This window comes from Molossus molossus, unplaced genomic scaffold (genome assembly GCF_014108415.1).
Source record: "Molossus molossus isolate mMolMol1 unplaced genomic scaffold, mMolMol1.p scaffold_m16_p_11, whole genome shotgun sequence".
Classification (NCBI taxonomy): Eukaryota; Metazoa; Chordata; class Mammalia; order Chiroptera; family Molossidae; genus Molossus; species Molossus molossus.
The window spans coordinates 79,153,224-79,176,724 of NW_023425346.1; the positions used below are offsets into that span (position 1 = coordinate 79,153,224).

General features: G+C 39.6%; 1 protein-coding gene across 3 annotated transcripts in view; it reads right to left on the reverse strand.

The window, feature by feature from the left end:
• Positions 1-11,542, reverse strand: part of BBS5 (Bardet-Biedl syndrome 5) — a 29,059-nt gene extending 17,517 nt beyond the window's left edge. For 2 of the 3 annotated variants that reach the window (XM_036254095.1, XM_036254094.1), the window contains exons 1-5: positions 11,419-11,542; positions 8,913-8,995; positions 3,977-4,042; positions 2,010-2,059; positions 1,750-1,877 (exon numbers count right to left, since the gene is read on the reverse strand). In XM_036254095.1, coding sequence (XP_036109988.1) covers positions 1,750-1,877; positions 2,010-2,059; positions 3,977-4,042; positions 8,913-8,995; positions 11,419-11,477 — 386 coding nt within the window. In that variant the 5' untranslated portion in view covers positions 11,478-11,542. The remainder of the gene's footprint in view (positions 1-1,749; positions 1,878-2,009; positions 2,060-3,976; positions 4,043-8,912; positions 8,996-11,418) is intronic. The other variant, XM_036254096.1, reaches the window with a different exon arrangement.
• Between the last annotated feature and the right edge of the window lie 11,959 nt (positions 11,543-23,501).

Genomic DNA, 23,501 nt, shown 5'->3' on the forward strand with positions numbered 1-23,501 from the left:
TCCGGTGCAACAAAAGGACGCCAGTTCGATTTCTGGTCAGGGTAGACTTAGGTTTTAGGCTCGATCCCTGGTAGGGGGTGTGCAGGAAGCAGCCGATTACTATTTCGCTTTCACACTGATGCTTCTCTCTTTTTCTCCCTCTCCCTTTCTCTCTTAAAAAATCAATTAAAAAAAAAAAGGGGGTCAATTGACCTATTAAAAAGAAGTCAGACATAAAAGGCCACCATATTGAATGATTCCATTTATATGTCATATCCAGAATAGGAAATTCCACAGAAACATAAAGTAAGTCGGTGGTTGCCAGGGGCTGTGGGGAGGAGGGAATGGGGAGTGACTGCTATGGTGTTTTCTTTTTGGGTTGATGGAAATATTCTGGGATTGGGTAGTGGTGATATCTTGTGAATATACCAAAACTACCAAACTATAAACTTTAAAATAGTAAATTCTATGTTATATGAATTATATCTCAACAAAACAAAACAAAACTGAAACCATTGTGTAGATTAAAAAAATCAACAAAATTAAAAATCAACAAACTAGAAAAATAAGAAATATATTTGCAATATATATGGCTGATAGGGACATAATAAAAAATTTTACAATAGGAAACTATAAATGACCAAAAAGAGACAAATTTCAGCATCAAATAAAAGAAATTCAAATTAAAACAACGGCATATGTATATGTATATGTATATGTATATGTGAGTGCATGTGTGTGTGTGTGTATATATATCTGTGTGTGTATGTTTGTATAAATTTGTATAATATTTATTTTGCCTGTCATCTTAGTCAAGCTTTTTTTTTTTTCAATCCTCACCGGAGGGTATTTTTTTCCATTTTTGTTCAGATAGAGTGGGAGGGGGAGAGAGAGAGAGAGAGAAAAACATCGATATGAGAGAGACACATTGACTGGTTGCCTCCCACATGACCTGATCAGGGCTGGGGACAAATCACAACCAAGGTATGTGCCCTTGACAAAAATCGAACCTGCTACTCACTGGTCCATGGGGCCTATGCTCTAACCATTGAGCCAAACCGACCAGGGCTTAGCCAAGATTTAAAAAAAAAATCATAGCACTTAGGACTGATTAAAAATAAAAGAGCTGAGGTAGTGAAAATAATTTAGCAAACAAAACAACCACAAAACAACCAAAACACTCTTTGGGGAAAACACCCAGACCTGTTTTGTACTATTAGAAAAATAATCTTTTAAACTCAATAATTACATTATATGACTTGGCCCGGCCTGTGTGGCTCAGTGGACTGAGTGTCATCTCATGGACTGAGAGGTCCTGGTTTGTTTCCGGTCTGGACACATGCCCAGATTGCGGGCTAGATTCCCAATAAGGGGCGTGCAGGAGGAGGCCAACTGATGTTTCTCTCTCACATTGATGTTTCTCTCTCGCTCCCATTCTCTCTCTAAAATAATCAATAAAAACATATTTTAAAAAAATTATGATACTTGGTTATTTACATTGAATGAATTTTCTATTTCCTTGTAACTATCTTTGTAGCTAATACAATTTTCAGTAGAAATTTTTATGAATCTTCAGTAGTTTGACAAATACCTTCAAAGTGTTTCATAAATACTCTCAAAGTATTTATTAAATGATAATACAATGTATTTTTTGATGTATCTTCAGGATATTTGCAACAGAGCTTAGAGGAAGATAGCACCACACTTTTAAATGTTTATATCATAAAATTATTGTACAAATACTCAATAACCCACAAAATATTCCCATACCTGTGTACTGCAATCACAGAAGTAAAAAGTCTAGGACTTCCAGGAACCAAATTTGTAAATATAAACTCAAAACGGGTACTGTTACATTTTGTTAGTATATAAAGAGCTTCAGTTTGGCCTCGTAATTTCTGTAAGGACAAATTTATTTAAAAGTTCAGATTTTAAAAGCATTTTCTCATTTACAGTGAAAACAAACACCAACCTCAAATACCTAATGTGTCTTCACTTGCATATGTTTCAATAAGATTTTTCAGACTTACAGAGTTAGCAGTCCTTGTTGTAATAGTCAATATGCAGTTGTAACCGACAGCTAAAATTCAAAAGCAAAGAATTTAAAGACTAATACAATAAACTAAAAAAAAAAAATCTATATACAGATCATTTTCTTTAAAAAAATTTTTTTTTCTTTTCTTTCTTTTTTTAAATTGATTTTAGAGAGAGGAAGGGAGAGGGAGAGAGAGCTAGAAATATCGACGAGAGAGAACATCGACTGGCCACCTCCTGCATGTTCCCCACTGGGGATCAGACCCTCAACCTGGGCATGTACCCTGACTGGGAATCGAACCAGCGACCTCTCAGTGCATGGGTTGATACTCAACCACTGAGCCATACCAGCTGGGCTATATACAGAACTTTTAAGTTTTAAAAAGTACATGTAAAAATACAACTTAAAATGTTTTAATGCAACTAAAAATTTAAGTTAAATAATGGAAAGTCAATTCTGCCTCTTTGAACAAACACATTCATAACATGGGACAAAGAAAGTTGACTTCTCTAAAACTTACACAGTATTATTTACTGAAAATCTTAGCATCACTACATCAAGAGAAAAAGTCTAGTTGGATAATCTAAAATAGTTTTTAAAAAGTAAGTGAAACAAAATTTAACACAATGAAAAGTTGTACTTCTCTATTACAATTTAGATCTCCCTTCTTTGGAGTTGCTTGAAACAGGTCATAGCAAGTTGTCAAAGATAAGCAAAAACCAACAACAAAAAAAAATCATTCAATGTAAAAGCACTAGTCTCTTATATGTCCAGGAGACAAACTAGACTGACTGAAAAACATTCCTTTTGCATTATGATGCAGTCAGTGGTTAGGCAAAGATTCTAAAACTTATATCAATTTAAAGTTTTCGCCCTGGCCAAGTGGCTTGGTTGGAGCATCATCCTGTGATTTGATTCCTGGTTAGGGCATATACCTAGGTTGCAGGTTTGATCCCTGGTCAGGGAGGCAACTGATCAATGTTTCTCACCTATATCAATGTTTCCCTTTCTCTCTCTCAAAGTCAATAAAAGCATATCTTCAGACCCTGGCCGGTTTTGGCTCAGCAATGAAGAGTGTGGGCCCTGGACTGAGGGGTTTCTGGTTTGATTCCTGGTCAAGGGCATGTACCTGGGTGAATTGCAGGTTCGATTCCAGGGCCCTGTCGAGGTCATATGGGAGGCAACCAATCAATGTGTCTCTCTCTATTGATGTTTCTCTCTCTCTCTCTCTTTCCCCTCCTCCCTCCCACTCTTTCTAAAAATCAATGGAAAATATCTTTGGGTGAAGATTAAAAAACAAAACAAAAATATATCCTCAAATGAGGAGTAACAGATAAACAAACAAACAAACAAACAAATAGTTTTCCACATATTTCATAGTATAGCTTTCTTGGTATCAAAAGCCACTGTGGGCCCTGGCGGGTTTGGCACAGCAGTTAGAGCTTCAGCCCATGGTCCAGAGAGACCGCAGGTTTGGTTCCTGCTAAGGGCAAGTACCTCGGTTGCAGTTTGTCCCCAGCCCCGGTTGGGGTCGTGTGGGTGGCAGTGGATGTGTCTCTCTCACATTGATGTTTCTCTCTCTCTCTTCCTCCCTCTATCCCTCCCGCTCTATCTGAAGATGAATGCAAAAGTGTCCTTCGGTGAGGATTTAAAACAAACAAACAAAAAAACCCCCTGTGAGCCCTGGCTTAGTTGGTTGAGTGTCATCCCATGCATCAAGAGGTCACCGGTTCGACTCCCAGTCAGGGCACATGCCCAGGTTGAGAGCTTGATCCCCAGTATGGTACATGTAGGAGGCAGATGATCAATGTCTCTTTCACTGATGTTTCTCTCATTGATATTTCTCTCTCTCTCCCTCTATCATTCTCTCTCTCTAAAATCAATAAAAATGTATTTAAAAAAAAGCCAAACTACTGACAAAATATTTTTTTTTGTTTAGTGTTATATAACAAAGATACTTACAAAGATTGACTCTAGGTAATGCCAAAGAGTGCCAGAGAATTCTTAAATTTGTTACTAAGAGTCTACCTAAAAGCAAACAAAAAAACAGGTTACTTTAAGTAAGGACTTATTTTTGTCATACAGAATACGGTGGACATGAAACTTCTGGCCCAGTATCAGCACCAACACCCATAGCTGTTTTCATACATTTATTAATTGAAAATATTTATTGTGCAGATTTATCCTATGTAGGGAATACAGTGCATGATTCAGAATCCCAGAGAAACAGTTACAGAAGGGATACAAATATTCACTAGCAAGGTCTTGGTTTGACTCAAACTGACAGAGTAGAGAATTGGGTACTGGTTATTTGTCTTGGAAGAAGCTGTTCTGGGGGTCCTGGTAAGTCATAGTGTACAATTGAGAACAGGATGGGATAGTATAATTACACAGCCATTCAGTGAAGTCACACTTCCCAAAAGAACGCTCACATACACTAATCCCTGCCATAGGCGTGCTCTCTCTCAGCAGTTCTCATTTACATGAGTCATAAACTTGTATACCCAATTTTTTTTTTTTTTTTGCTGTGTGCATACTTTTTGCTCATATGAAGTGATAGCCAGACTGAAGTCTGTTTAAGGTCTCAGACTGATGTTCTTACACTAAAATACAAAGTTAGATAAACTTCATTTCTCAAAGTGTGTCCTGTGGATGCTCTAAGAAAAAAAGAGTCAAGAAATCTGAGCATGGTAAATAAACTATGTGTCGTAAAGATTTATAATACAATTAGCATGTTACGATAGCTTTGAGATATCCTAAAATAATAAAACTCTCTTAACTTTGTTTAACAACTTTTCTTCAACAAATTATAACCACAGAACTCTTTTATGAGTAATCTATAACCAGGTCATACTCCTTCCTCCCTAAAAACCCCTAGAATACCTAAAATCAGAGAAACTAAGCCTGTATGACTATTGGAGTGAGATGGGACAGGAGATTCCAAAAATAAAGGAAGGCATCAAGAGAAGCTGTGGAACATTACATGACATGTTGGACAAATAAGTAACCCAGTCTGGTTAGAAGGGAAGGTTCACACAAGATCACAGAAGAGGAGATGTTGCATCTATCAGTTGGGGTCAAATAGAAAACAGATGGCACACTCAAATTAGAATAATTGAGGTTATTATACAAAAGGACTTATTACAAAGGTATGGGTGGGGTGTCAGGAACCATAAATGAGTAGAGCAGACTTGTGCCATCCCAGGCCCAGAGGGATAGGAAGGAGCTAAACAAATCTGGAAGTAACAAGAGCCCCGAAGAGCCGAATGCATTGAGAAGAACGAACCCAGGGAACAAACACCCAGACCTCACGCTCCTGCCTCTCTTTGATCTTTTGCCATGGCCCTTCCGACCAGAAGACAGAGTGCACAAGGCCTTTGATGTAGTCCACACATTTTCCCAGGGCAAAGAGGAAAGGGCGGAGAAGGGTGCTGGATCTGGAGGCCAAGTGGAGGTCAGTGGCACATGCAAGAAAGGGTGTTTATGGACAAACTGGAAGTTCTTCAAGGCTAGGCCAAGAAATTTAAACTTAAATCTGTTAGCAACGGAGGCAGTGAGGTTTAGAATTGGGATTTGGAAAATTTTCTTTTTTTTAAATCCCCAATTTAAAAAATTTAAAACGTTGAGAGAGAGGAAGGAAAGAGAGAAACACTGATATGAGAGAGAAACATCAATCAGTTGCTTTCCATGTGTGTCCCAACTGGGGATCAAAACTGCCCAGATCAGTGCCCTGACCAGGAACTGACCTGGCAACCTTTGGTACACAAGATGATGCTCAACAACTGAGCCACTCCAGCCGGGCCCGAACATTTTTGAGAAGAGAATAATGTGATCGATCCTAGCAGTTTAGAAAGCAATGTAGGCAGTCTGGTTTATCACTTAGTAGCTATGTAATCTTGGGAAAGTTAATTAACCTCTTGTTCCTCAATTCCCTTATTTGAAAAAAAAAAAAAAAGCATCTACTTCATTTTTTGTTTTATTAATTTTATTACTATTTTATGTGATTATACATATAATGTAAAAGATTCAGAACAGTGACTGGCAAATAGTAAACATTCAAAATATTAGCCCTGGCCGGTTTGGCTCAGTTGGTTGGAGCGTCATCCTATACACCAAAAGGTCACGGGTTTGATTCCCAGTCAGGGTGTATACTCAGGTTGTGGGTTTGATCCCTGGTCAGGGTGTGGTTGGGTGCATATGGGAGGCAATCAACTGATGTTTCTCACTCACATTGATGTTTCTCTCTCTCTCTAAAGTCAATTTAAAAAACATTCAAAATGTTAACTACTATTATTTTTAATATATTTTAATTCTTTATAAACTTATTTTTATGGCTTATTTTATTATTGCAGATACAATGATTTATTTTTGCCTTATGCCATTTCACTTAAGTAACATTATATCTCTACAACTGAGACATCTATCTATTCCTCTTGATATTTTCTATTAGAGGATTCCAGGAAAAATTATGGAGTGAGAAGAGTTTGCCTTATAAAACCACTGACCAACTCTGTTTACCTGTTTTTCCGTTTTTAATACATCTCCTACAAGTCTCCTGTATTCTTATGTTGCCACTATCCTGCTAAAGGACCCCATCCCACAAGTCCAAAGCATGGACTGGTAGTTCCAAGCATGGACTTTTCTCTCTGTCCTCCCAAACACCAAAATATAATCTCCCTGTTTCTCCTAATCTCCCAAACACTGAAATATGGCTGTTTCAGTCTCATACAACTTCAGTGCACAAAGCTAATCTGATAATTCCGTGTCAGAGTACTTACAACTGAAATAGATTAAATGTGCTAATCTTTTGGGGTATTTATAGGTTTAACAAGGGGATTCTGAACTTGGGTGTGCCTTTCCTTGGTCATTTTCAAACTTTCGGAAAGGAGGGGAAATAAATAACCAGAAGGCAGGATTCTCCTTTCCTTTTTTGTTTAAATCCTCACCAGAGGATATGTTTTTTAAAACTGATTTTAGAGAAAGAAGGGGGAGAGAGAAACATTGATGAGAGAGAGAAACAGCGATCAGTTACCTCTAGTACACACCCCAACTGGGAATCAAACCTGCAACCCAGATATGTGCTCTGGCCAGGTATTGAACCCACAGCCTTTTGGCGTATGGGACAACACTCCAAGCAACTGACCCACCCAGCCAGGGCCCCTTCCCTTTTGTACTTTCTTATTAACCAGAAGCTCTGCATACTCCTGTAAAATTCCATTTTCTGAGCAATTGTTTCTGAGGTGTGTTATTTTTATTAACAGTAAGACTTCTGGCCAGGGAGATGCTTTTCCCTCCCTACTTCAAAGTGCTAGTGTAGCATACTACGCTCAATGAGTACTCATAGTCTTTGTTTGGACTAGTGAACAGACTGTCATATAACAGTTCTGCCTATCTGTATGAGACCAAAACTTCCTCTTGGCTTCCTCAAGTTAATTCAGGTTTTGTCAAAGTCTGACCATCTAGAGATTATTATTCTGCCCACAAAGGCACAAACTAAGACTTCTTGTTTGCTGCTAAGTCTTTTTCTTTTTTTATCCTCACCCGAGGACAGTTTTGCATTTATCTTCAGATAGAGCAGGAAGGAGAGAGGGAGGGAGAGAGAAACATTGATGTGAGAGAGACACATCGACTGACTGCCACCCATACAGCCCCATGGGGCCGGGAACAAACTGCAACCGAGGCATGCACCCCCAGAGGGAACCGAACCCGGGACTCTCTGGTCTGTGGGCCGACGCTCTAACCGCTGAGCCAAACCTGCCAGGGCTTTGCTGCTAAATCTTGATACGTCATTCTCACCTGGGCTTGGCTGATATTAGGCATTATTTCAGAAATGTGATCTAAAAATTCCTTTAAAAATGATGGGCCCTAGCTATTGATAGGATCTGCCTGAAGCTGGTGATGATGATAGGTTCCCCTCACAGAGAAGAAAGGTTCACAAATGAATGTGCTGTTCACATACCACCCCAGAACAGACCAGAAGAAAGGTGCAGAGAGCAATTGGCCACTCAAAATGCTGCAGGGAGCATGTTCTGCCAGTAGGGTTACTGTTCTATCTCTAGGATTTACTGATCCTTCTTACTTGAATGAAGTCTGTTCCTTTTCCTCACCTTTTCTCTTCAATAAGAGGTTATGTCTCACCCTACTAAACCTCCTATCCCCACCAAAACCTTTTTAGATACACTAAGCTGCCTACTCTTCATTCCCTATTTTTTATTTTGAAGAACAGTAGTGATGCTTCTCATACCTGTTGATCACTGATCATTGGCTCTATGTACAGCTGCTGTATGCAGCCTGGATGTTTAAAGTTCTAGCCTTGGGGAAATTTGTTTTGGGAGGGACTCTAGAGTCCAGCCTTGGTTGTTCCTCAGTGACAGTCAGAGACATCTCACAGTATTTTCTAGTACTACTTAGCCTATGAATAAACTTCACAATACAGCACTAAATCTGCTCTCCACCTGTCCATGTCTAGGTGTCAGTCTTAGGTGGCTGTGCACTACTCTTGGACTTCTTAAAAGGAAGCACAGCTATGGCCTACTTATGTTTTACTGTCCCATATTCTTTTCTTGGGGAGGCAGATCCAAAAGTCAGAACTATCCCATGACCTTTGGAAAAGAGCTCCTGGACTTTTAACAGTTATACTGGATGGAGCTGATGTCAGAACAAGGACTTACTGAAGGACCGAAGTTCAGAGGGAAGAACCTGTATTCCCTGGCTACATGTTTAATACCTGCCCTTTCTTGCATTTCAGTCTAAGAAAAGTCTTATGTGGATTTAACGCCCCCACTCTCACAATTACCTTTGCATTATAATGCTGTTTCATATCTTATTCCCCAGTTAATATGATTTAACATTTATAAGTTAAACCAGAAGTATAATATATATTAGATAATATACTCACCTCTATCTCCATTATTTCCTTTGGTGTCTTCAATTGAATCTAAACAATCAATAAGGACTTCTCCGGGTCTTGTTTTCATTTGTCTAAAATAAATATGAAGACTTTAATTTTAAAGCTACAACACACCCACTTAAATCTGGTTAGAGAGAGAAAAGACATATGCCTATAAAATAGCCAACAGTATAAAGAATACAGTACCAAATGTTCATGCATTGAAAATAAGGTATTTGACCTTGGCCAGTGTGGCTTACTTAGTTGACTGGGCATTGTCCTGTGTACTGAAAGGTTGCCAGTTCAACTAACAGTAAGAGCAGATGCCCATATGCCCACAGATTTTGGGCTTCATCAGTCCCCAGTCGGGGTGTGTAGAGGCAGCCAAACGATGTTATGTTCTTACATCAATGTTTCTCTCTCTCTCTCAAAATCAATGAACTATTCTTAAAAAAAAGAAAGAAAATAAGTTCTTAAAAAACTTCAAGAACTTGGAGATTAGTGGGCCTGGAGTGACCAGGACATGTAGAGAAGCCAGAAGTAGAAGGAGAGGTAGGATTTGAAGGGGAAGAGATGGGGAGAAAGAGAGGAGGGAGGGAGAGGGAGACTCTGAGGCATGATTAAAGACCAGAAATAAGAAATGATAAGGAAATGTGAGAAGACTGGCCTGGCTGGAGAAGAAGGTCCATACTGAGAAATAGTGAGAAACATAGTGGACAAGGAAGAACTGGATATGGAGAACAGAGAACCATAAATGCTAGTCAGATAGGGATGGGCCTTATCATGTGGACAGTGGAGAACCTCCAGAGGTTTCTAAATAGAGGGAAGGGAGCCTGGCAGTTATGAAGGAACAGGTTAAAGCAAAGCAGCATCAGGGCTTTGTAAACAATTAGAAACAGGAGACAAAGGGAAATAAAAAATAAAGAATAGTTTGCTGACTGATACAATGCATTCCAGTGTGTGAAAGAAAACCACAACAAAAAAACAAAACCTAGCAGAATAGGGCCTTCTAACACATTCTCCATACAGCCAACTCAATTACTTATTGAAAATACATATATGGTCATGTCGCTTCTATGCTTAAGTCTTCTATGTCATCACACTGCCTAGAAAATGAAGTCCAAACCTCAGCTGAACATTTCACAATCTGACTAATCTATTTTTCTATTTGTACCTCCATCCTGTACCTGCCAGACACTGCCTTCTAGCCAATGAAGTTTATACTTCCAAGACTCTGTTTTTCTTTTCTTTTTTCTGGAATACTTTCCTCTTGTCTTCCTTGACAAGGTTCTGCCCACTCTTCAGAGCTCAATTCAAATATTATTTCTTCTTTGAGGCCTTCCCCAGGCAGGACAACTATTCTGTTTTTATGGTCCTCCAGCTTTATGTTCCTTTCTTTCAGGATAGTATTTATTGCATTTTTTAAAAAGTTGTCAATGTGTATCTCCTGCACTAGAATGTGGGTACGGTAGTGAGGGAAATAATTTCCTATTATTTTTGTATCTCTAGCTATTAGCACAGTAACCAGCACACAGTAAGCATTTGATAAATGTTTAATAACTAAAAATATTCATGAAATGGATATTTTCTTGGATCAAGAACCCCCCACTCCAAAGATAACAGTAAAAGTCACAGAATGTGTGCAATATGTAATTATGACTTATAATCTTATAAATACTATTCTCTTATAACTTCTTAAAGGTTCTAAGATTACGCTATAGTATCATATATTTAGTCACAAAGAAGTCTTGAAAATTATCATCTCATTTTTCCACCTAATTAGGTTCTGGTCATGAGGAATCCTAAGTGGCTAATAATAAGCTCCATGCCATTCCCCCAAGAACCTTAGCTTTTCCAACATTTAATATCCAAATGGGTATTTTTCCTGGACTTTGAGGCAAGAGGTTTCCAACTATTCTACTCTCTTTAAAGCATGACATTTTCCAAAAACTTATGTTCGAGAGGCTCCAAAAGGGGGCTCCTTCTTCCTGTTGGTGCTTGGATGCATGCCTAGCTGGGGGCTGCCCACGGAAACGAAGCTGGCGTGGCTGGGGATCTTGGAGGATGCTTACTCCCTCGGCCGCAGGTGAGGACGGGGAGACTCCAGCACGGAGGGCCAAGTCGTGTCTCTACTCTCAGGGCTCACAACCTGTGTCGTAATTCCAGGCCTCATTTCAGAACCCCGGCTCCCCGAGTCCCTGCCCTACGTTCCTCCCTCCACACGAGACTGCCCCCCACAAGATCGCTTGGGTGCACTGGGCCGCCCGGTCCTGCGTGGTCCCTGCAGGGTCTGCGCTCGGCTCCCTGGGCCGGGACCACGTACCCGACGCGCCCCGCTGTAACGCCGGCCTCAGCAAGGCCGCAGGGTCCGCGCCCCAGGCTCGCCCCAGGCGCTCGCGGCGGGCGTAAACCCCCTCGCGCCCTCGCGAGGGCCGAGAGCTGTGGGGCGCGGCTCCGCCCGCCGGCCCTGCAGTCGCCGCGGCGCGGTCCACAGGCCCCGGCCCCGGGGACTCACTGCGAGGACACGTCGAAGCGGACGTCCCGGTCCTCCCAGAGCGCGTCCAGCACCGACATCCTGCCCGAGGCCCGCGGCGGCCCTCTCCACGGAGGTGGAGGCCGAGCGGCGTCTCTCCGGCTCCACGGCAACGGGCCGCCTCTGTGGCTGCGTCTACGGCGGGCGCCGAGACCCAAGCTTGTGCGCCAGGCGCGCTTTCCGCGGCCGCGTCGGTAAGCGGATTGGGGCTCCAGGCTCCGAGCGCGTGCTTGACCCCGAGTGACCGCCTGGCCTCCAGACGCGGGCTCCGCCATTCCACCCACGCCCCCCTTTTCTCTACGCTCTCGAGAAATGTAGACCTAAAACTAAATTCCCTTCTTGCCCCCGGATCTGGCCTGTCCACCTCTGGGACCTCGGGCCACGCTCGCCCCTTCTGCCCACCCTCCAGCCTGGCGGGGCTCAGAGCTTCTGGAGGTTCCCCTCCCGCCCCCTTTCTGTCTGGAACTCTGTTTCCTCAGGTCTCAGCATGGCCCACCCTTTGTCTCTTAAGTCTTTACATCCCTGCTGGCATTGACACTACATTTTAGAGTTCAGAAACTGGCTTCAAATGTAAGAGCAGCATTCAATTGTATGGGTGTGATTCAAATATTTTGAAAGCAAATGAAAGTGGAAAATGACTAGTCAGAAAAGATTTTTAAAAGGATGCCTTATGAGAGGACTTCTTTATATTTGGGAGGAGACCAGAGCTATGGAATTCAAAAAAATTTTTTTAATTGATTTTAGAGAGAAGAGAGGGAGAGGGAGGGGGAAGGGGAGGGAGAGGTGGAGATTTGTTGGTCCACTTATTTATGCATTTATTGGATTATTTTTGTATGTGCTGTGACTGGGCATTGGGGGTATGGGGATGATGGCTTAACCAGCTGAGCTACCCAGCCAGGGTCAGAGCTACTGAGTTTAAAGTTGCAAATTCCTCCCTAGAGTTCTCTCTCTCTCTCTCTCTTTTACTCTCTGTTAAACCATTTCTTTTCTCTCTTTTAAAGAATTAATACAAATTTAAAAAGCAATTGCTGCAAAATTTTAAACAATATAGAAATATATAGAACAAAGAGTGAAAGTACTTCTTTATCTGCCCTCTTTCCTCCAATAACACTTCACTCCCTAGAAGTAGCCACTGTTAACAGTTTGGTCTATTTTTTCCCCAAACCTCACCTACATATTCCTGAATATATTCACACACACATGCATATCCCTAAATTGAGCTAAGTGTGTAAGAAATAAAAGAGATCGTACTATATATATTGTTCTGCAATTTAAGTACCAAATCAGGGGGTACCTGATATCAACATGAGTTATTACTAACCGTGTCAACCTCGATTACTTACTTAAGATGGTTTCTGCCCCAGGTGTCTCCACACCAAAGTTACTGTTTTTCTCTTTCCATGGTGTATTTTTAGGGAGTGAATCACTAAGTCTAGCCCACACTTAAGGGGAGGAGAATTAAGCTCCATATCCTGGAGGGTGAAATATCTACATATATTTGAAATTCTGTAAGAAAGATTTTTCTTTCTTTTCCATTTATTTATTTATTCAATCATTTACTAATGTCATTATGAACTCCTGGATACTTAATTTATTCTTTGGGTTATAATTCAATACTGTAGTGTCAGGCACTGTTCTGAATGCTTTAGGCATTAACTTATTTGAACCTTACAACCTCCCTATAGGGTAGGTGTTATTAGCATCCCTTCCTTACAGAGGCGACCTGAAGCACAGAGAGGTAAAGGAACTTTCCCAAACTCACAAAGGTAGTGTGCTATAGAATTCAGAATTTGAACCCAGAAGCTTGGTTCCTGATTCTGCGCTTTTATCCATTACTCAGCATTCCATATACCCGGATGCAGTCTCCCTTGGATACGTTTTTGAATCTCACTGAGCCTCATTTTCTCTCTTAAAAAAAAAAAAAAATTATCTTTATTGTTGAAGGTATTACAGATGTCCCCCATTTCCCCCCCTTGACCCCCCCCCCCACCTTCCAAGTTCTTTGGTTTATCTCTTCTCCCTGCCACCCTTCCCTCTGAGGTTTCTCAGTCTGTTCCCTGCTTCCATGTTTCTGGATCTATTTTGTCCGTCAGTTTATTTTGTTCATTAGCTTCCACATACAAGTGAGATCATGTGATATTTGTCTTTCTCTGACTGGCTTATTTCACTTAGCATAATACTCTCCAGGTCCCTCCATGCTGTCTCAAAGGGTAAGAGATCCTTCTTTTTTTAGAGCTACATAGTATTCCATTATGTAAATGTACCATGGCCTTTTGTTGTTGTTGTCGTTAATCCTCACCTAAGGATATTTTTCCATTGATTTTTAGATAGAGTGGAAATGAGAGAGAGAGAGAGAGACAGAGAGAGGGAGACAGAGAGACATCGATGTGAGAGAGACACATCGATTGGTTGCCTCCTGCATGACCCCAACTGGAGTTGGAGATCAAACCTGCTACCCAGGTATGTGCCCTTGACTTGGAATCAAACCCAGGTCCCTTTGGTCATTGGGCTGATGCTCTAATCACTGAGCAAAAACACCAGGGCTGTACCATAATTTAAAAATTTTTTATTTAATATTTCACTTTATTTTTTGCAATTTTTATTAATTTATTTTTCTTACAGATGTTTCTCCTTTCCCCACCCCAGACACTCTCCTCCTGAGCCCACCCCACAGCATTGTTGTCTATGTCCATTGTTTACATATACATGCATATAAATTCTTTGGTTTATCTTATCCCTCTCCTCCACCCCCACTCCTCTGAGGTTTGTCAGTCTGAACTGTACTTCTTTCTATACCTCTGGGTCTATTTTGTTCATCAGCTTGTTTTGTTCATTATATTCCACAAATAAGTGAGATTATGTGGTATTTGTTTTTCTCTGATTGGCTTATTTCATTTTGCGTAATGCTCTCCAGGTCCCTCCATGTCGTCTCAAATGATAAGAGATCTCTCTTTCTTACAGCTGCATAGTACTCCATTGTGTATATGTACCACAGCTTTTGTGTCCACTCATCTATTGATGGGCCCTGGGCTGTTTCCAGTCTTAGCAGTTGTAAATAGTGCTGTTATGAACATTGGGGTACACATATTCTTTCTGATTGGTGTTTCAGGCTTCTTAGGATATATTCCTAGAAGTGGGATCACTGGCGAATGGCAGTTCCATTTTCAATTTTTTGACGTAACACCAAATTGTTTTCCATAGTGGCTGCACCAGTCTGCATTCCCCCCAGCAGTGTACTAGAGTCCCCTTTTTTCCACATTCTCTCCAGCCCTTGTTATTTGAAGATTTATTCTATTCTGGCAGGTGTGAGGTGATACTTTATAGTTGTTTTAATTTGCATCTCTCTGATGATTAGTGATGTTGAGCATTTTTTCATATGTCTCTTGGCCATTTTTATGTCCTCTTTGGGGAAGTCTATTCAGATCCTCTGTCCATTTTTTAATTGGATTGTTTGTCTTCCTTTTGTGGAGTTGTATGAATACTGTATATATTTTGGAAATGAACACCTTATTAGATGTATCATTGGCAAATATGTTCCAGCAGAAAGTGGGTTCCCTTTTCATTTTGATGCTGGTTTCTTTTGCTGTGCAGAATCTTTTTAGTTTGATGTTCACTTCCTCATTTTAATAGTACTTATCTTGCAAGATTGGTGGGAGGAAAATAGTTATTGCAATGCCTGGCCCGGTTTCCCTTTGTTGATGTTATTCTCCACTGTCCAGCAGGTTATTGTCAGCTCATTTGACCCTGTAGGCCTGGGTGAAGAACTTGGATGTTAATTTAATGATTAATTGAAAGAGACCAGCAGAGCCTTGTAGCTAATTTTTCTTTTCTCCTACTTCAGAATATAAGATAATAGATACAAGTATTGTACTCAAACAGGCTCCACATTCTCTAAAACCATACTTAAAAAGTCATTATGTCAGAAGATGATTAATTTCATTCACTTTTGTCCTGAGTAAAACCAACTTCACTTGGCTATATTGTTTAGCTATGTTAAGAAATACTCTCTAGGGAGTCCATGATGTATATCATAGGGATTTATCGATTTATACATGGAGCACTTTTCTGGAAGTAGTAACCCACCCAATCAAACTATGGCAGTTGAATTGGAGATGAAAGAATTGCTTCTCTTTGCCATTTAAAAGCAGTTTGTGTTATGATTCCATTTATATTAAATATTCAGAATAAGTGAGTGAGATAGTGATGATGACTGCATAGCCCTCTGAATATGTTAATAACTGACCTGTACACTTTAAATGGGTGAATTTTATGGTATGTGAATATCTCAAAAACCTTGTTATAAGATAGAAGCATTCAAGTGAATGTTGTTGGTTTTTTCTTTTGTACCTTCAGTGGTGCCCAGAAAGAGGAAGCCATGGGTCAGGTCAATGTTTTACAGGTGACTGCTGCTCGCCCTAGCAGTGATGGATGGCTACTACCCCAGGCAGCACTATAGCATGTAGGATTGTATGACATTTTCCAGGTCTAGTAACTACGAGTGGCTGTTTGGGGTGACCAGAGTCTCAGTAGCGATCCTGAACCAAGTCTCTATTTGATTGCGACTTTAAACAGGGGCCTAATTGCCCTGAGCTATGGGGAGAGTGACCAGATATAACCAAACCTCTTGGCTTACTGTGTTTTGCAAGATACCTTTCACATAGCAGGTAGTCAATAGATGTTTACTGAAGGAGTAAATATTGAAAGTCCCCATGGGTCCTCTGGCTTGGAGTAGTCTCTCAACCCAATTTTGAATTTTTTACACCCAGGACAACCGCATAGTACTCCAAAATATGATGTTGATGCAATATTTTTAGGACATTCAAATGGAATGAATTGTATTATTATTACATTTATTAAAAAGAAAAAGCCATCTGCATACAAAAGTAATCCCCTTTGCCTCCTCCCTCCTCATCACACAGGTATTCCTTAGTCTTTTTAAATTAAAGAGGGTGGGGAGAAATTGGGGGTGGGTGGAGTCTGTGTAAGCTCATCTCTAGAACAATAGTGACACCCTGTGGCAAATTCTTGTAATAGACTGTGTTAAACGGTGTGTATATTCCAACCAATCATCAGACCTGATTAAATGAAAATTTGTTGAGTGTCTACTATGCACTGGAGCTATGTTAGTGTTTTCATAAATATAATTTCTATTGTTTTATATTTATTCCATATGTTTATAAATTAATTCTTCACATGTTTATGTCATAGAGCAGCAAAATGTGTGTATGTGTGTTTTTAGGAAATGGACCCTTAGTTTTTACAATATGCTCCCATGGGTTCCGTGCTCCCATGACCCTTGACATTGCTACCTTACATGCTTCTAACAATGCCACTATGATATACTTTGGACGAGGGAGTCCTTTACTCTGGAAATTGCCATTTTTTTTGCAAACCACATTCACCCTAGGTTAAAAAAAGCTTTAAAAGAGTTGAGTGAAAAAAAGAAAGAAAAGTAAATAAACCCAAAAGGCAAGATGAATAGGGTTAGATAGCACTGCAACATTGTGCAGTGGCAAGAGCATTGGAATATAATGTCTGTCCCAAATCCATTACTTCTGCCCATCTGAGCTTAGTCAGGTTAGTTAACCTTGAGTCTTGGTTTTCTCATCTGTGAAATGGAGATACTAATATCAGAGAACTATTATAAGAATCAAGTGAAAGTGATGAATTTTTAGATACAACCAAAAGTACAATCCATGAAAGAAAACAGTGAAAACTTGGACTTTATTAAAATGAAAAACTCCTGCCATACCAAAGAGACTGTTAAGAGAATGACAGGACAGCCCTGGCCGGTTTGGCTCAGCGGTTAGAGCGTCGGCCTGCGGTCCTGAGAGACCCGGGTTCGGTTCCCGCTAAGGGCACGTACCTCGGTTGTGCGGGTGGCAACCACTCGATGTGTTCCTTCACATCGATGTTTCTCTCTCTCTGTTCCTCTCTCTCCGTCCCACTCTACCTGAACAAAAAATGGAAAAATGTCCTCGGGTGAGGATTAAAAAAAAAAAAAGAGAATGACAGGACAAGCCACAGACTGAGAAAATATTTGCAAAACACATGTCTGATAAAGAGTTTGTATTTAAAATATAAAGAATCCACTGAGCAAGCTTATGCTTATAAGTTTAATAATGATAACTTATTATATAAATATAAATTTTTATTTATAGCATTTATATTTTTCTTTACTATAAAATAACACACAATCACCATGGAAAACAGAAAAATGAGAGAAAAAGATAAAGAAAAATATCCAATCCATTTCATAGCCTAGCATTAAAAATTGCTAACATTTTGATGTATTTCTTTATTTTTTTATTTTTTTTTAGGATGGGAAATAGCTTTATTCCATTTTTCCAAAATGAAATCTGCAACACCCTATGAATTGTAAACATATTTAAAAATGACTTAGAATAAATGCAATTATCCCTACTTAAAACAAGACATCAATAAATGAATAGCTAAAATGGAATTAGTCTTTATGAACAAAGAAAATGAGGACTTCATATTCACTGGAGACTTTTGGTTTAGAAAGATTAGAAGTTCCTTTTTTACTTTAAAAATCCCTCCTACTGAATTGAAAGGATTCAAATAGATGATAATTTACCAGTATTCTGGCTATAGTATAAAAGCCAAGGTCATTTTCTTCCTCCTGTCATCACGATACAGATGGATAACTTTTTACCTTGGGCTCCGATAGAGGGAGGGTGGACTGGACCAGAACTCTGTGGGGACACTTGGGATTTGGAGGCGCTCAAGTCTTTGCTGACTCGTGGCCACACAGGACAGTGGCCATCTTGCTCCTTCCTGGAGCTCTGGGGAGAAACTCTCTTTAAAAAAAAAAATGTATTGATGAGGTTTTATTTTATTTTATTTTATTTTATTTTATTTTATTATTTCTTTTCTTTTCTTTTCTTTCTTTTCTTTCTTTTCTTTTCTTTTCTTTTCTTTTCTTTTTCTTTTCTTTTCTTTTCTTTTCTTTTCTTTTCTTTTCTTTTCTTTTCTTTTCTTTTCTTTTCTTTTCTTTCTTTTCTTTTCTTTTCTTTTCTTTTCGTATATGCCCCTAGCGGGAACCGAACCCAGGACTCTCTGGTACGCAGGCCAACGCTCCAACTGCTGAGCCAAACCGGCCAGGGCCATTTTGATGTATTTCTTTCCTTTTTGCTAAACATACATAGATATACACATATGGTATCATTAGTTAACTGATGTTTAAAGTTATCCTATTTCTTCCACCTCAGAGGGCCTTGATTTCTACCAAGAGGGAGGACCCCTTTCCACTGAGGTGTAGAATGTCAAATCCTGGTCCGTAAGGTGACAACAGCCTGGCTCTGGAACCACTTCTGGGTCAGGGTTAGAAAAAGGAGGTGAAAAGACTCCTCTAGAGTGTGCTTTCTGCCCTCTCCTGACTCTGAACAGATCTTGTTTGTGTTTGGGTGGTGCACATGTACAAATGAGAGCGAGTGAGCACTTACGTACATACTTTGGGAAAGAAAGAAAGAGCGCTGCCTGGTCCAGGTGGCGCTGTTTCTGTCTCTCTCCTCCTCTCCCTTCCTCTTTCTCTAAAAAACAAAAGAAAACAAAAAAAATCAAGGAAGAAAGAGGGCTGAGAGTCCAGGGCTGATGGTGTGTATTAGAAATCAAGTCACACACGGGGGCAGGTAATCACTGGAAGAAAGCACAGTAGGGTGCCAGCAGGAGTTCTCGACTTAGGTACATTCAGATAGAAAACTCTAGTGGTATACCTATGATTTGTATACTTTTCTGTAATTATGCTATATTTGATCTCTGATGGGGAAAGACATCATTACGGCCTTGGCCTTGGGTATTGCAAGTTGGCTCTCTTGGAATCATTGGTGAGTCATATGACCTATGATTGAAGTTCTGTCTTATCCATGCCTGATCTACTGCTTTAAATCATGCCCTTCCAACTTCAATATAACAACACTAATCAGTTGCTCTAATTCACGTCTTGCCAGACAGAATTAATCTCTGTAGCCTGCTCCTTGTCTCAATCCTTGTCTGCTTGATGTCTGCTAGGTTGCTGCCTGCCCTGATCCTGCCCATTATGACCTTAACTAGTTACTGTTGCTCCTAATTTGTAACAAGACTTTTGAAAGGTTCAGGCCTAGATAATTCATACTGAGAAAACTAGAGCATAAAATATAAGCAGTAAGATTCAAAGGATTGAAAAGGGTAGGAAATCTTTAAAACAACCTATAATACTGTTTTGGGACAGTCAGTCTTAGGAGGAGTCCTTGCAGATTTTGTAGGCATTCTATATATAATAACCTAATGAGTTACACACAGGGTGAGGGTGATTTGCAATATCCTTTATAATTTAGAATACAGGAGGTGGTGTGGGAAGAGACCTTGGAGGTTAAAGAAATCAATCTACTACTTAGTGAAGTAATCCCTTTGACAATAACCTTGGTTTTTTAACATCTGCTTGAACATTTTCAATAATTTCCAGTGATGGGAAGCTCACTGCTTATCTTGGCAGGTCATTTTATTTATTCCCAGTTTAAACTATCATAACACTTTTCTTTTTCTTTTTTGTTAATTTATTTTTGTTACAGATGTTTCTCCTTTTTCCCCCATTGACACCTTCCTCCCCATCCCTCCCACCCCGTTCCCAGCTTTGTTGTGCATGTCTATCGGTTATACATTCATGCATGTAAGTTCTGCGGTTTATCTCTTCACTCCCCACCTCTTCTGAGGGTTGTCAGTCTGTACCCTACTTCCACGTCTCTGGGTCTACCCTATTCCTCAGACTGTTAGGTTCATTATATTCCAAATAAGTGAGATCATGTGATATTTGTCTTTCTCTGCTTGGCTTGTTTCGCTTAGGATAATACTCTCCAGGTCCCTCAGAGAATAAGAGATCTCTCTCTCTTACAGCTGCATAGTACTCCATTGTGTATATGCACCATAGCTTTTTTTAAAAAAATTATTAATTAATTTTTGTTACAGATGTTTCTTCTTTTTTCCCCACTGATTCCGCCCTCCCCCACCCTCCCCGCACTGTCCCCAGCTTTGTTGCCCATGTCTATTGTTCATGCACACATGCATATAAGTTGTGTGGTTTATCTCTCCCCCACCACCCCCTCTTCTGGGGATTGTCAGTCTGTACCCCACTTCCACATCTCTGGGTCTACCCCATTCCTCAGACTGTTATGTTCATTATATTTCACAAATAAGTGAGATCATATGATACTTGTCTTTCTCTGTTTGGCTCGTTTCACTTAGGATAATACTTTTCAGGTCCCTCCATGTCTTCTCAAAGGATGAGAGATCTTTCTTTCTTACAGCTGCATAGTACTCCATTGTGTATATGTACCACCGCTTTTTTATCCATTTGTCTACTGTGGGGTATTTGGGCTGTTTCCAGATCTTAGCTATTGTAAATAGTGCCGCTACGAACATGGGGGTACATATATTCTTTCTGATTGGTGTTTCAGGCTTCTTAGGGTATATACATAGAAGTGGGATCACTGGGTCGAATGGCAATTCAATTTTTAATTTTTTGAGGTAACACCATATTGTTTTCCACAGTGGCTGCACCAGTCTGCATTCCCACCAGCAGTGTACTAGAGTCCCCTTTTCTCCACACCCTCACCAACACTTGTTTGATGCTTTGTTGATGGCGGCCATTCTGACAGGTGTGAGGTGATATCTCATTGTTGTTTTAATTTACATCTCTCTGATGATTAGTGATATTGAGTATTTCTTCATATGTGTCTTAGCCATTTGTATGTCCTGTTTGGAGAGGTGTTTATTAAGTTCCTCTGCTAATTTTTAAATTAGATTCTTTGCTTCCTTTTGTTGAGTTGTATGAGTACTCTCTATATATTGGAAATTAACCCCTTATCTGATGTATCATTGGCAATGATGCTCTCCCAGGCAGTGGGTTCCCTTTCCATTTTGATGGTTGATGTTTTGCTGTGCAGAAGCTTTTTAGTTTGATATAGTCCCATGTGTTCATTTTTTCCTTTGTTTCTGTTGCCTTAGGTGATGTATCAGTGAAAATTTTGCTGCGTATGATGTCTGAAATTTTGTTGCCTACATTTTATTCTAGGATTTTTATGGATTCACGGGTCACATTTAAGTCTTTTATCCATTTTGAGTTTATTCTTATGTATGGTGAAAGTTGATGGTCTAGTTTCATTTTTTTGCATGTAGCTGTCCAATTTTCCCAACACCATTTATTAAAGAGGCTGTCTTTACTCCATTGTATGCTCTTGCCTCCTTTGTCAAATATTAATTGAGCATAAAGTCTTGGGTCCATTTCTGGGTTCTCTGTTCTGTTCCACTGGTCTATGTGCCTGTTGTTGTGCCAGTATCAGGCTGTTTTGATTACAGTAGCTATGTAGTATAACCTGATATCTGGTATTGTGATCCCACCTACTTTGTTCTTCTTTTTCAAGATTGCTGTGGCTATTCGGGGTCTTTTTTGGTTCCATGTGAACTTTTGAAGTATTTGTTCTAGTTCTGTGAAATATGTCGTTGGTATTTTGATGGGGATTGCATTGAATTTATAAATTGCTTTGGGTAATATGGACATTTTAATGATGTTAATTCTTCCAATCCATGAACAAGGTATGTGCTTCCACTTTTTATTTTATTTTTTTATGTCTTCCTCTATTTCTGTTTTCACTGTCCTGTAGTTTTCTGCAAATAGGTCCTTTACTTCTTTGGTTAAGTTTATTCCTAGGTATCTTAATTGTTTTGCCACGATGGTAAATGGGATTGTTTTTTTCAGTATCTCTTTCTGTGACTTCATCAATGGTGTATAAGAATGCCATTGATTTCTTGACATTAATTTTGTATCCTACTACTTTGCCAAATTTATTTATTAAGTCTAGTAGATTTTTGATGGAGTCTTTAGGGTTTTCTATATATAATATCATGTCACCTGTGAATAATGACAGTTTCACTTCCTCCTTTCCAATTTGGATCCCTTTTATTTTTTCTTCATGTCTGATTGCTGTGGCTAAGACTTCCAGTACTATGTTAAATAAGAGTGGTGAAAGTGGGCATCCCTGTCTTGTTCCTGTTCTTAAGGGAAATACTTTTAGTTTCTGCCCATTGAGTATGATGTTGGCTGTAGGTTTTTCATATATGGCCTTTATTATGTCGAGATATGATCCCTCTATTCCCAGATTGCTGAGTGTTTTTATCAGAAATGGATACTGGATTTTGTTGAATGCTTTTTCAGCATCTATTGATATGAGCATGTGGTTTTTATTCTTCATTTTATTTATGTGGTGTATCACATTTATTGATTTGTGAATATTGTACCAGCCTTGCATCCCTGGGATGAATCCCACTTGGTCATGGTGAATAATTTTTTTGATGTATTGCTGGTATTTTGATGACTTGCTAGTATTTTGTATTGCTGGTATTTTGATGACTTGCTAGTATTTTGTTCAGGGTTTTGGCGTCTATGTTCATCAGGGATTTTGGTCTGTAGTTTTCTTTCTTTGTAATGTCTTTTCTTGGTTTTGGAATTAGAATTATGCTGGCCTCATGAAATGAGTTTGGAAGTCTTCCTTCTTGTATTTTTTGAAATAGTTTGAGGAGAATGGGTGTTAGTTCTTTTTTGAATGTTCGGTAAAACTCCCCCGTGAAGCCATCTAGGCCTCGGCTTTTCTTTGCTGGGAGAGTCTTGATTATCTCTTAATTTTCTTAGTTGTTATCAATCTGTTCAAGTTTTCTATCTCTTTCAGGTCCAGTTTTGGGAGACTTTGTGTTTCTAGAAATTTGTCCATTTTGTTTAGATTGTCGAATTTGTTGCCATATAATTGTTTATAGGAGTTGTTAACCATCTTTTGTATTTCTGTGGTGTCAGTTGTTACTTCTCCTCTTTCATTTCTGATTTTGTGTATTTGGGTCCTCTCTTTGTTTCTTGGTGAGACTAGCTAAGGGTCCATCAATCTTGTTTATCTTTCAAAAGACCAGCTCTTTGTTTACTTGATCCTTTGAAGTGTTTTTTTGGTCTCTATGTCATTTATTTCTGCTCTGATATTTACTATTTCCTTCCTTCTACTTGCTCTGGGATTTTCTTTTTGTTT